Below are 14,019 nucleotides of genomic sequence, written 5' to 3'. Positions count from 1 at the left end.
GGTATCTCTGTCTGATTTTTGCCCTTCGTTGCTGAGAGGATGAAGCTAGCAGTAGTCGTCATTAACCGAGAGTAGCCAACTCAGCACAAACCCCGTCAATCGACCGATATTCCTCGTCCATATGACTCCACAGTATAATGAGCTGTGCATTTTTGCTGTTCAGGAAGCTATACGCGGAACATTTTAATTCGCATTTAAATTAGCGGTTACCAGCTGTAGCAAAGGTTAAATAAAAGTCTGACTGTTCCTAATTGATCTCTTTCAGTCACATTTTAAATGTCTGCTGGAATGGTTTGTAATACTAATTTGAAGATTCATTGATAATATGCTGCATCATTGCATGAAGCACTCACATAAAAGGACGTTGTAGTTGGAGCAGTTGTTCTTGTCTGAACCACAGTAATGTCAATCACTACAGTTCCTGTCCTTGGCTTGCCCTTCTTAATATTGTCATCAATGATGTTGACAATGAGATGATATTGCTGCTGAACATCTTCTTTTCTCACAAAATCAAAGGGAGCTTTAATTATTAGTTTAGGAGAATAAGATCCACGGATAGGGTCAAAACCAAAATGATTGTTCACATTCCCTGTAAATAAAATTAATTGGAATGAAGTTACATGGTGCAAATTCAATTGACAAATTATTCTAATTTTCATCGTAATGGAACGATAGCAAACGAAACTAAGGGCAGGATTCTTCCCATGTGTTTCAGGACCCTACAATCAGGACCCCACAATCAGGATCCCACCATCAGGGCGCCATCATCAGGGCATCGCCGTCAGGACCCCACCAGCTGGACTTCACCATTAGGGCCTCACCGTCAGGGCCCCACGTCAGGACCCTACCGTCAGGGCTAACCTGTCAGGTCCCCACCGTCAGGGCCCCAAAGTCAGGTCCCCATCATTGGGGCCCCACCATTGAGCCACCTCTGTTGGAGCCTCATCTTCGGATCCCCACTGTCAGGACCCCACTGTCAGGGCCCCAGCATCAGGGCCCCATCGGCAGGGCCTCAACGAGAGGATCCCACCGTCAAGACCCCACCCCCAACTGGACCTGAACGTCAGCGCCTCACCATCAGGGCCCTACCATCAGGACCCCACCATCAGGGCCTACCTGTCAGGTCCCCACCATGAGCTCAAATGGGCATCAGAAACCTATGTGGTGCAGGAAACACTCAATTGTGATTTTTCCACATTTGGCCAGAGGGCAAGTTTGCTGGAAAGATAAGGATGGTGGACGGGCTCTCAAAATTAGGAGGGGGGTGGTTGGTGAGGGGGTATTAAAATCCCTCCACGACAGCTGAAATTTAAATTCAATTAATAAATCTGAAATTTGGGCAGCATGGTGGTGCAGTGGTTAGCACTGCTGCCTCCGGCGCTGGGTTCCCAGGTTAGATCCTGGCTCTGGGTCACTGTCCGTGTGGAGCTTGTACATTCTCCCTGTGTTTGCGTGGGTTTCGCCCCCATAATCCAAAGATGTGCAGGGTAGGTGGATTGGCCACGTTAATTGGAAAAAATGAATTGGGTACTGTTAAATTTAAAAAAGTAAATAAATCTGAAATTTAAAGCTAGTCTTAGTAATGGTGACCATTGTCGATTGTCGTAAAACCCATCTGGTTCACTAATGTCCTTGAGGGAAGGAAGTCCTTACCTGGTCTTGTTTACATGTGACTCCGGACCCACAGCAATGTGGTTGGCTGTTAAATGCCCTTTGAAATGGCCTAGCAAGCCACTCAGTTCTATAAAGCTGCTACAAGTTTTGCAAACAGGAATGAAATTGGACAGACCACCCAACATTGATCTTGGCACTGGAAACAAGAACGGCAAACTCAGCCCTGTTGATCCTGCGAACTCCTCCTTGCTAACACCTGCAGACTTGTGTCAAAATTGCAAGAGCTATCCCACAGACTAGTTAAGCAACAGCCTGACAAAGTCATACTCATGGAATCATACTTTACAGATGATGCCCCAGACACCAACATCATCAGCAAGAGAGACCTGCCAGTGTGGTGGCACAGCGGTATGCAGTTCAGAGGGAATTGCCTTGGCATTCCACAACTTTGACTTCGCACTCAATGAAATCTTATGGCATCAGCCAAACATGGAAACTTCCTGCAGATTACAACCTACTGCACCCTATCTCCCCTGCTCAACTAATGAATCAGTACTTCATTTTGAACACCAATTGGAAGAAGCACTGAGGGTGACAAGGGTGATAGAATATTCTTCACAGGCTGGATGGGTGCAGCACCAACAACTCAACAGCATCAACATCATCCAAAGCAAAGCAGCCCCGTTTCATTATACTCCATCCACCACCTTCAACATTCACTCCCTCCATTACCGGTGCACAGTGGTAGCAGTGCATATCATCTACAATATGCACTGCAGAAACTCATCGAGACTCCTTCGACAGCACCTTCCAAACCCACAACCACTATCACCAAGAAGGACAAGGGCAGCAGATGGATGGGAACACCACCACTTGCAATTTTCACTCCAACCCAAATACCATCCTGACTTGGAAATATATTGCCGTTTTTTCACTGTCAACGGCCAAAATCCTGGAACTCCCTCCCTAACAGCACTGTGGGTGTACCTACACCACGTGAACTGCAGTGTTTAAAAAGGCGGCTCACCACCACCTTTTCAAGGGCAATTACTGTTGGCTCAGCAAGCAAGGCCCACTACCTCTGAGGGAATAAATAGTGAAAAAAATATTCATATTCTGAAAAATGCATTAAAAAGAACTTTGGATTTACTGTGCTCTCAGTTCTTACAAAGTAAGTAACAAAATTCTTGTATAATTTATCACATTATGCTTAGAAATGGAAATGCTGTGGCAATTAATAATGTCCACATATTAGAATCACAGGTTGTTTGGTCAAGTTAGAAGCATTTGGCAATTATCCTTGAGGTTTGGCTGGGACAAATTCCCTCTTGCCTTATTCAGAAAAATGAGGACTTATTTGAAGGATCAGCAATCTCACAGCCGAGTGTCAGCTGAGGGCTTACATCATTTTCATGGTGGGCAGCACGGTATCATTGTGGTTAGCACTATGGCTTCACAGCGCCAGGGTTCCAGGTTCGATTCCCGGCTTGGGTCACTCTCTGTGCGGAGTCTGCACATTCTCCCCGTGTCTGCATGGGTTTCCTCCGGGTGCTCCGGTTTCCTCCCACAATTCCCGAAAGACGTGCTGTTAGGTAATTTGGACATTCTGAATTTTCCCTCCGTGTACCCGAACAGGCACCGGAATGTGACGACTCGGGGCTTTTCACAGTAACTTCATTGCAGTGTTAATGTAAGCCTACTTGTGACACTAAAGATTATTATATTATTAGGGGCTCACTCTGGTGCAGTCCACATTCTCTCGTGGTGAGCCAACCAAACTATTGGGTTAGAAAGGTGCCCTCAACTGTTATGAGTCAGGTTTTTACGCACTTCCAATGCAAAATTAATCCAATGACCTGAAGTGTATAGAACTTAACTGGGAGGCCGTGCCCTCAGATGAAATCGCATGGACAAATTCATCAATTGAAATAAAAGAGAACAAACTGCGGAGCTGGGAATCCGAAATACAAACAGAAAATGCTGGGAATAGACAGCGGATCAGTCGACACCTGGAGAGAGAAAACTAACATAACTTCAGGCGTGTAACCCGCTATAAGTTCTGATGGGCGTTATACAAGTAAAGCTGTCTTCTCTTTAACTGACATTGTCTAAACTCCTCAGCTGAGCTATTTTAATCGTATTTCCTGGCAAATCTTTCAAAAATAAGGTAGATGAATGCTTCAGAGAATTGGATTTATTGCCCAATTCTTGCCAAATACCATTACCTCTGAGAATAATGTAAACATCCCACATACGAAGATCGCTAAGATGTTGTGTTCAGCTACAAAAAAAATAATCAAAAATCCATTAGCTTTTCTGAAATGAAAATCGCTTATTGTCACAAGTAGGCTTCAACTGAAGTTACTGTGAAAAGCCCCTAGTCGCCACATTCCGGCGCCTGTACGGGGAGGCTGTTACGGGATAACCAGAGGGCTAGAATACAAAGAGGGGGTAGTTTAGCTACAGCGGTAAGTTCTATTTAGCCCACATCTAGAGAATCACGTACAGTTCTGGGCACCATATCTCAGAAAGGGGGCAAAATTCTCCTCCAACGGCGCGATGTCCGCCGACTGGCGCCACAAACGGCGCCAATCAGACGAGCATCGCGCCGGCCCAAAGGTGCGGAATGCTCCGCATCTTTGGGGGCCGAGCCCCAACATTGAGGGGCTAGGCCGGCGCCGGAGGGATTTCCGCCAGGCCAGCTGGCGGAAATGGCGTTTGTTGCCCCGCCAGCTGGCGGAAACGGCGTTTGGTGCCCCGCCAGCTGGCGCGGAAATGCGGCGCATGCGCGGGAGCGTCAGCGGCCGCCGACAGTTCCCCACGCATGCGCAGTGGGGAGAGTCTCTTCCACCTCCGCCATGGTGGAGGCCGTGGCGGAGGCGGAAGGGAAAGAGTGCCCCCACGGCACAGGCCCGCCCGCGGATCGGTGGGCCCCGATCGCGGGCCAGGCCACCGTGGGGGCACCCCCCGGGGTCAGATCGCCCCGCGCCTCCCCCAGGACCCCGGAGCCCGCCCACGCCGCCTGGTCCCGCCGGCAAATACCAGCTTTGATTTACGCCGGCAGGACAGGCAATTTCTGGGCGGGACTTGGGCCCATTCGGGCCGGAGAATTGAGCGGGGGGTCCCGCCAAACGGCGCGGCCCGATTCCCGCCCCCACCCAATCTCCGGTACCGGAGACTTCGGCGGGGGCGGGGGCGGGATTCACGGCGGCCAACGGCCATTCTCCGACCCGGTGGGGGGTCGGAGAATGACGCCCAGGGTATATCGGTGTTGGAAGTTTTGTAGCCCAGATTCACCAGATTGTTACCAGGGCTCCAAGAGTTAGATTATGAAGGCAGATGTCATTAACACTAGGTATATTCTCTGGAATTCAGCAGTTAAAGGGTAATTTAGGATTTAAAAAGGAATGATGGGTTAGATAGGGAGAGAATCCAGGATGAACCTTATTAAAAATTAAAACCAGGCCTGTCAGAAAAGAAGAAAGGAAGCCGGCAAAATGTTGCAGAGTGTGGAACTCTCCCCTACAGAAAGCAATAGCTGCTAGCTGAATTTATAATTTAAGGGAGACATGGCGACGCAGTGGTTAGCACCGCTTCCCCACGATGCCGAGGACTCGGGTTCGATTCTGGCCCCAGGTCACTGTCTGTGTGGAGTTTGCACATTCTCTCCGTGACTGCGTGGGTCTCAACCCCACAACCCAAAGATGTGCAGGGTAGATTTATTGCGCACGCTGAATTGCCCCTTAATTGGAAAAAAATAATTGAGTACTCTAAAAAAAAAATTTTTTAATAATTTATCATTTAAATCAGAGATCAATGGGTTTTTGGTAGTTAAAAGTATGAAACCAAAGCGAGTAGATGAAATAGAAACCAAAACTTCTGGAAAACCTCAGCAGGTCTGGCGGCAGCTGTGAAGAGAGAAAGATTTGGTTTGATTCCTATATGGCTCTTTTGAGTCGATGAAGTTACAGATCAGTTACCATCTCACAGAATGGCAAAAGCCTCAAGGGAATGAATGGCCCATTCATGTCCCTATGAAAGAAAACAGAAAATGTTGGAAAAGCTCAGCAGGTCTGGCAACATCTGTGGAGTGAGGAAATGGAGCCAACATTTCGAGCCTGCAGATGACTTCTTCAGAGCTTTTACGTTCCTATGAAGTTGCAGCTTGCCTCTTGTCAAAAGTGTTCCCTCCTAGTGTCCATGAAACCCTTTAAAACACATCCTTACATTTGAGAATCCAGCCAGCAAGACACATTATTTGAACAATGAATGGAAAATTCCATCATACATACAAAGCATGCAATGCCAATGGCCATCATTTGTGCTTGACAACTGCTGTCTATGTTAGGATGATCCTGATTTGATTGTGTCATTTCCCATTACTCTGGTGATAAACATTAACTAGTTCTAGCACTTGGATATGTTAAGATGCTATTTATGCAGAAGTTGGAAATCAATCTTATTGTCTTGACTGGCTTTGTTTTTACACCCAAAGAAAAAGGTGTTATTCAGGCCTTTTTGCTAAACTGCAAATATTATTAATTTTAGTGCTTCTATTTCATGTCATTTAATGATTTACATAGGGCAGCATTTTCCCCCGATGCACTAAGTACGAGGACGGGTTGGGAAAACATTGTCCTACATGTCGGCCGCAATGGGCAGTTGATGTGCCGTTTTGTCTGCTTCCCATCGCATTAATTATGCATGGGAAACATGCCAGATGGCAAGCGGGCAGCCTCTGATTCACCCATCCTGCCATCGGCTCACCTCTTCCTCACTCTGGATGCCTTGTTTAAACATGCACAGCTTTTTCAACGCCTGCAGCCCAGGACTGCCACAGATGAGAGAGGTGGCCCCAAAAGGGAAGATGACAGCTGCACCCAAATTCAGCGATGCTCCCAGAATGCCTGCTTGGCGCAGTTGAGGCTGCGATGTCCTCTATCCCCGTGATGACCAGAGGAGGTCCACCAACCTCACCACTCTGGCTTGGGAGGCTGTGGCAGTAATAGTTAGTGCAGACAGAGAATGAATGATCTCATCTGTGCTGCCAGGATAAGTCAATCATTTCATCACTCTCAACTCACACGCTAACCAGTCCATCAGATATTCACTGGCATGTCACACGCTGCCAGCTCCTTATCATCTGCCTGGCATGTGTCCTGCTCACACTCTCCATCTGTCTTTATGCAAGGCAAGCTTGCATACAATCGAAGGGAGAGATCTCAGCCCTGGAGAGGAATGGCCAAAATCAAGACCTTCACTCCCTACAAGAACTGTTGGACTTTACCTGTTGGACTTTAACCTGGTGTTGTAAGACTTCGTACTGTGCCCATCCCAGATTCTCCACATCGTTACAAGAATTGAGCCATTGAGCTGGCTGGTAGGACGTGGACCATGCCTGTGGCGATGGTGAAGTGGGCGACGCACATCCAAGTGAGCATCCTGCACCAGCTCATTCCTCAGGCAGCCATACTGTGAGAGCATTGTCCTGTCTAAGAATCACCCTGCCAGGCACTAATGGTCATTGCTGTCTTTCATGGGCACCTCGGAACGTGCTCAGGGGCATCCACAAGCTAGGCCCTCAGTTCCAGCTCCGACAACACCTCATATGACGAACCAGAGGAGATCCATCACAGCGCTCACCCACACCCTCCAGCATTGCACAAATACACACCTCAGTGGCACTTAGTTCTAGAGTAAGCTCGGGGTCACCATCTGGGATGCATAGCACACAGTCTGGTCTGCAGCAGATGGATGCCGGTCCTCGGACGACTGTTGGAAGCCAGGAATCTGCAGAGACCTCGAGATGTCGAGCCTCCGGAGTCAGTCCTGTATCAGTCTGTGGAGCCGCAGGGCCAATGACGAGAACACTAGGAAGGGATGTCAACTGCACTTCTCAGGTTGCAACATGTGGTGGAGGAGCCCATCTGCATTCAGCCTGAGGTGATAAGCCAGCAAGCCAATGCATTGAGGTGAACACTGGAAGGATGGCATCCACCAAGGAGACCTTCATCCAGGATATCTGCCCTGCACTTCATCGCTGTAATCATTTGTGGCATCCAGCAGTGGCTATGCGAGAAGGAGGCCAGGTATCTAGATGACACCCCAGGTGACACCAGGACTGACTGGCCAATGCTTATCCCTTCTACCTGTGACCCCATTACATACAGCTCCACAGATCGAGGAGGGCCCATATGCCCTACAACAGGAGACCCGCAGCAGGCCAGGATCACCCAGGTCTTGGCACCCCAGGGGACATCTGCCAAAGTCATCACAGTCAACAAGGTGTAGCATTCAGCAGGCTGTCGCCACTTCCACTCTGGATGTCAGGGATGCACTCGGACATAGCGGTAAAAAACAATAAAGAGTACAACAGTGGCGCATGTGTTCACAACATGTCTATAATGTTCACAAAGACGTGCTGTTAGGTAATTTGAACATTCTGAATTTCTCTCTGTGTACCCGAACAGGCGTCGGAATGTGCTGACTAGGGGCTTTTCACAGTAACTTTGTTGCAATGTTAATGTAAGTCTACTTGTGACAATAAAGATTATTATAATTATTATTAAATGTGTATAGAATCACACCCGTTTCACATCTCCTCTTGTGTATGGCTGTTTTTTATGATGAGCTGTGTTGCTATTGATCAGGTATGAAACTGTAGGCCCTCCACCCACTTATCAGATACCCTGTCACCAAGCAGCCAGCCTTGAACCCTGTGTGGCCCCCTGAAAATATTTGTGAGCTGCAACCTACTCAAAATGAACATAGATACAGATTCCCTACAGTGCAGAAGGAGGCCATTCAGCCTATCGAGTCTGCACTGACCCTCTGAAAGAGCATGCTGCATCGGCTCACTCTTGCACCCTAACACCATAACCCCACCTCACCTTTAGACACTGAGGAATAATTTAGCACGGCCAATCCACCTAATCTGCACATGATTTAGACTGTGGGAGGAAACTGGAACACCTCGAAGAGACACACTGGGATAGGGGGAGAATGTGCAAACTCCACGCAGACAGATGCCCAAAGGGGTCACCACACTAGCAAATGTCGGTTGGCTAGTGAACGGGAGTCAGGTGGGGGGAGGGGCCACGGTCGTTGGAGCCTGGTCGAACAGGTTTTGATGAACCTGGAAGGTGGGAGTGGTGGGGGGAGGGGATCAATACTGGCTGAGGTGTTTGCAAGAGGGAGTGGCTGGGGGTCTTCTGAGAGGGGGGTGAGGAGGTCAGCCAGATGGGCAGGGCCTGAGGTAATGGTGATGGTGGATAGGAGGGGCAGGGGGGGGGGAGGGGCCGGGGGGGTGAGAGACCCCCAGTGAGAATGGTGATGGGGAACATGAGAGGGTTAGGGGACAAGAAGGGGACAAGGGTTTTTGCGCATTTTAAGAGTTTAAAAGCCGATGTGGTGATGCTGCAGGAGACCCATCTGAGGATGAAAGATCAGGGACGACATTCTCCGACCCCCCGCCGGGTCGGAGAATCGCCAGGGGCTGGCGTGAATCCCGCCCCCGCCGGTTGCCGAAGTCTCCGGCCCCCCGCCGGGTCGGAGAATGGCCGTTGGCCACCATGAATCCCGCCCCCGCCGAAGTCTCCGGTACCGGATATTCGGCGGGGGCGGGAATCGGGCCGCGCCGGTTGGCGGGCCCCTCCGCTCAATTCTCCGGCCCGGATGGGCCGAAGTCCCGCCAAGAAATTGCCTGTCCCGCCGGCGTAAATTAAAGTAGGTATTTACCGGCGGGACCAGGCGGCGTGGGTGGGCTCCGGGGTCCTGGGGGGGCCGCGGGGCGATCTGACCCCGGGGGGTGCCCCCACGGTGGCCTGGCCCGCGATCGGGGCCCACCGATCCGCGGGCGGGCCTGTGCCGTGGGGGCACTCTTTCCCTTCCGCCTCCGCAACGGCCTCCACCATGGCGGAGGCAGAAGTGACTCTCCCCGCCGCGCATGCGCGGGAAACTGTCAGCGGCCGCTGACGCTCCCGCGCATGCGCCGCCCGGAGATGTCATTTCCGCGCCAGCTGGCGGGGCAACAAACGCCATTTCCGCCAGCTGGCAGGGTGGAAATCCCTCCGGCGTCGGCCTAGCCCCTCAATGTTGGGGCTCGGCCCCCAAAGATGCGGAGCATTCCACACCTTTGGGGCGGCGCGATGCCCGTCTGATTGGCGCCGTTTTGGGCGCCAGTCGGCGGACATCGCGCCGTTGGGGAGAATTTCGCCCCACATCTGCGTCCGGGCTTGCCCACCACAATCAGAATACTACTATGGCACTGTGTCCCCTTCATCATGCTGCTCCATGTATCTTATTGCCAAGTCAAGTGCTAAAGTTACATCGATGTGGGACATCTTCTCCTCTGCACCTAACTATTCCACTCATTTCCAGCTTAGACCTCGGGAATTCCCTCCCTAAACCTCTCCACCTCTCAATCTCACGATCCTTAAGACCTTTCTGATCACCTGCCCTAATATCCCCTTATAAGACTTGGTGTCCCATCTTGTTTGGTAACAGTCCGTGGGAGGGTCTTGGGACATTTCACTCAGTTGATGTTGATGTTGTTGCAGTGAATTCCAGTTTCAGAATGACAAAACATAAGCCTGTTGAAACCCTAATTGGTGTGAGATGCAATACTGTAGACAAAAACAGGAAAAGTAATATTGTAACATTTTCTAACTATGAACAAGAAAAATGCTAGTTTTAGCCCTATTTATATGTAAAACTGGAAACACAACAGCAAACATTGTTGCAAATTTCCCTTAATTGTCTGAATGTTTGACATTAAATAATTCTGCATGTCATCCTGCTATACAAGTTTATATTTCATCGTATATGCGATGCAAGAAACTTACCTGATACAATCTCAAACCGCATCTCATTGTTCAGGGAATCTCTGTCTTGACAGCTTAATCTGAAACCATTGATATTGGTTCCAACAGCAATATTATCAAGAATAATTGCTTTATATGTAAGTGGAATACAAACAGGTTTTTCATCATTTTCCTCTATTACATTGATAATGACCTAATCGAGGACATAATCAAAATAGAAAAGAAATGCAAAGATTAATAAGCAATTTGAATGGAACACAGCAATGTAGTTACAGCGGTTTTTGGTGAATATGTACACAAATCCTATCCCAGAAAATGGTTTGGAAGAACTATGTAAAAGGATTATAAGCTGTTTTCTCATGTTAATACCCAGCCTAAGGATAAATATTTTAGCGCATTGTGTTTGGAATTCCCACTTTGATCGATGTTGCAGGATAACTGGCTAACAATCCCACATGAATCCCACAGTGAGCAAAGGAACAACACGATGCCAGAAGCCTTTGTTCTTTTGATTGGGAACTTGTTCCTACACCTCTTGCTGTTACTCTGCAATGCCAGCTACCAAAGGCTATCCAACAAGTCCACAGTGAAATCTGTTCTATATCACGTGAGGCGTTTTGGCCAACATTTAAAACTCTTTCCAAGGGGTATTGTAAAGCTTCACGCTGTGCAATATAAGATTTTCTGTAAAAAAAACCCAGGTAATATTGCAAGTCTAATATCGCAAATCCAAAAATCCTACGGGCCTTAAATCATAAAATCAATAATCTTTTTAGTCCTCTGTTACATAGTATTATGAACGATAAATGGCAACACAAATATATGGCACAAACAATCTTAAAGAAAATTCATGATCATACACAATAAAAAAGCAGCTTTCCCTCAATGAGTTGAAACTGCAGGCCAATCAATCTTGTGCTACAGACAAGAGTTTCACTCTCACTAAATACTCTACATTGCGAAACTTCAACCACAACAATTTTATTGTTCTTTTAACGTGCTGAGGGATAGTTATTGGGCACGATTTAATGGAAAAGTTTCTAAGTGTGGTAGCGAGCGGGAAACACCACTAGATTCCCAACGCTCGGTCCGGCAAGGCCATAGCCACTATGAATCATTGGTTGGCCCACTTAACGAGGCCCCCGGGATTCATGCCTAGGACGGCACTCGCCAGCCCCCCGCTAACGAGTGACAGCAGCATTTAAATCAGTCCAACCCCACTCCACTCGCAGCCTTGCCGCCACGGAGACCAGCCCCATGCTTTGGTGATGCCCACCTGGGACAACTGTTTGACGCGGTGGAGGCCAGATTAAATACCCTGTTCTCCCGGGGATCCAGGAGGGTTAGCCACAGAACAGCCACCACTGCCTGCGAGGAAGTGGCAGCGGTCATCAGCTCGAGGAGTGTGACCAGGAGGACCGGCACCCAGTGTCGCAAGAATGTCAACGACCTGCACCGGGCCACTTGGGTGAGTTTGCACCGGACACCCGACACCGCCCCCCCCACCCCCCAAACCCCCCCCCACATACCCTCCCCCCATACTCCCCATGTCCCCCACATATATCCCATACCCCAAGCCCCCTCCCACATCCCCCAAGCCAACATGCCCGCGAGTAACCACATGTGCGGCTAATGATGCCGTCTCTGAGTCCCCGGAGGAGAAGTTGACCCATAACTGACAGGAGAAGGCGCAGACAGGCGGTGGGGTGCCGGACATCAGAGTCCTTGCCCCCTACGAGGAATGGGCCCTGGAGGTTACAGGGGGGGCAGAGGACAGATCGGTCACCAACGTGGAGGTCAGCGCATGGCGCAGATGTGTGATTCTACTGGCCCCCATCCAGATGAACTGTCAAACGTGAGTTGTTATTGGCACGCAGATGGACCTACTTCTCCCACTGACCACATGTCCATTCTCCTGCAGGACTTGCAGCCAATGGCGTTGGCCGATCTAGGATGGTCCCCCCGCTGCCCGGTGTTGCTTTCTGCAGTGTCCAGGCATCACGGTCTGGTTGGGATGCGTGGTGATAACTCCCACATGCTACATGGCACGTCTACCCACGGAATCCACTTGGGAAATGTGAGGTGCTCACTTAACTATGATTGCCAATTCCTATTAGCAATAGCCTTCAGCCGCGTGGGCAGAGGCCTCCGCAGTCAGTGGACGTTATGGGTGGTCAGTGGGGCAGGCGGGCTGGGGCTAGGGTTTCCCCTGGTACACATGTTCCAGGGGTTGGCAAGGTGGACCTGCGGACGGCTAGACCTCCCCATCCAGCCGAGACCATGGACGGCCGCCCCCCTGCTTCACACCCCCAACCCCCTTGGCAACCCACCCTGACCGAGGCTGCCCCCACCCCCGGTGGCTCCCCACCCGCTCCGAGCACTTTGCAGCAACATCAGTGGACCTCCTCGGGTCCCCACAGCAACTCCTCCGCCACCTTCACAGTTTTAAAAAGTAGTACTAACCAGCGCCAGGTTGATCACTTGCTGGAGAGGCTGTTAGATCATGGGGGACCGTTAGATAGGGTATCGCTGCTGTTATTTGTAAGGTTATTGGACTTACGTAGTGATTATTGGTTTCTCATCATGCTAAGGTGAAATCCGGATTTCGCCAAGGGGAACGGACCGGTTAGATCGGGAACAGATCGGCACCTGGCACAGTTCTCATTTTTGGCCTCTCCCGCCATTTTCCAGCCTCATTGTGCTCTCACTTAAGCGCAGCATGGCCATTAAATCATGCTCAACTGGTCCCGCCACATGTAGACTGGGTAACCAGCCCCAAATCAATATGGCATTGGACATGTATTACACACTGTTTTGATATGGAAAGTTGGCCTCTTAAATTAGGCCTCTCTGTCCCTGTTGGCCACCTGAAAAATAGACACAATTTCACCTGCAGAATGTTTGAGATCTCTACCTTTTCTCCTTCTTCCCCTAGCCTCTAAAAATCAGGTTCAGATGGAAAATTCCAGAGAGAATTCCTGGGAAATGGTCTCCAGTGCTCTCCCTTTTCCTCTCACTTTGAGTTACTGTTGGTTCCTTACTCACTGTCTGAGATCAATCATTTAACAGCTGCGCCACACCCTCTCCAAATCTCTTTCAAAATTTTGAGCTCTCATCCACTCAATCAAAGAACTACCCAAGGAATGGAAACTTATATCGATAAGTCTTTCCTGCTGCTTGAGTGCCAAACGATTGCAGAGTTTCTCAAGAACTCACAAAATATGACATATATATTTTTTGGTATTTTTAGATGGATTAAACCTGGACCTATATAGCTCAGATAACCTCCATAAGCCCCCGTGATCTGTTACATATATTTCTGTTTAACACCAGCTTGCTTGATAACAAAACATTTTTCTGAGTTTGTCCTCCCTATAGGATTCCTCACCCGCTAGGAAGGCAAGTTAGAAATTCCAGCACAATATCCCCCCTGCTGAAGCAACCAATTGTACTTGCATTTCAGACCACAGCAGTGGAGGTCTTGTCTCTGCAGCTCATTATAAAATTTACAATGGACACCATGGAGCCACGTTTGATTTTTCTCCCCAGCCTGGATAGATGCTAATGTCCTAGCTCTGTCCAA

The 14,019-nt window shown here is 49.3% G+C and overlaps 1 protein-coding gene across 2 annotated transcripts in view; it reads right to left on the bottom strand.

Annotated features, from left to right (window-relative positions):
- Positions 1 to 14,019, bottom strand: part of LOC140388340 (cadherin-related family member 3-like) — a 132,094-nt gene that overhangs the window by 18,917 nt on the left and 99,158 nt on the right. For both annotated transcript variants that reach the window (XM_072472342.1, XM_072472341.1), the window contains 2 exons: positions 10,458 to 10,629; positions 354 to 589 (listed from right to left, as the gene is read on the bottom strand). In XM_072472342.1, the coding sequence (XP_072328443.1) occupies positions 354 to 589; positions 10,458 to 10,629 (408 nt within the window). The remainder of the gene's footprint in view (positions 1 to 353; positions 590 to 10,457; positions 10,630 to 14,019) is intronic.

This window comes from Scyliorhinus torazame, chromosome 13 (assembly GCF_047496885.1).
Source record: "Scyliorhinus torazame isolate Kashiwa2021f chromosome 13, sScyTor2.1, whole genome shotgun sequence".
Taxonomy (NCBI): Eukaryota; Metazoa; Chordata; class Chondrichthyes; order Carcharhiniformes; family Scyliorhinidae; genus Scyliorhinus; species Scyliorhinus torazame.
Note: the sequence above shows the minus strand (reverse complement) of the source record. Positions and strands in the feature narration are given on the sequence as shown.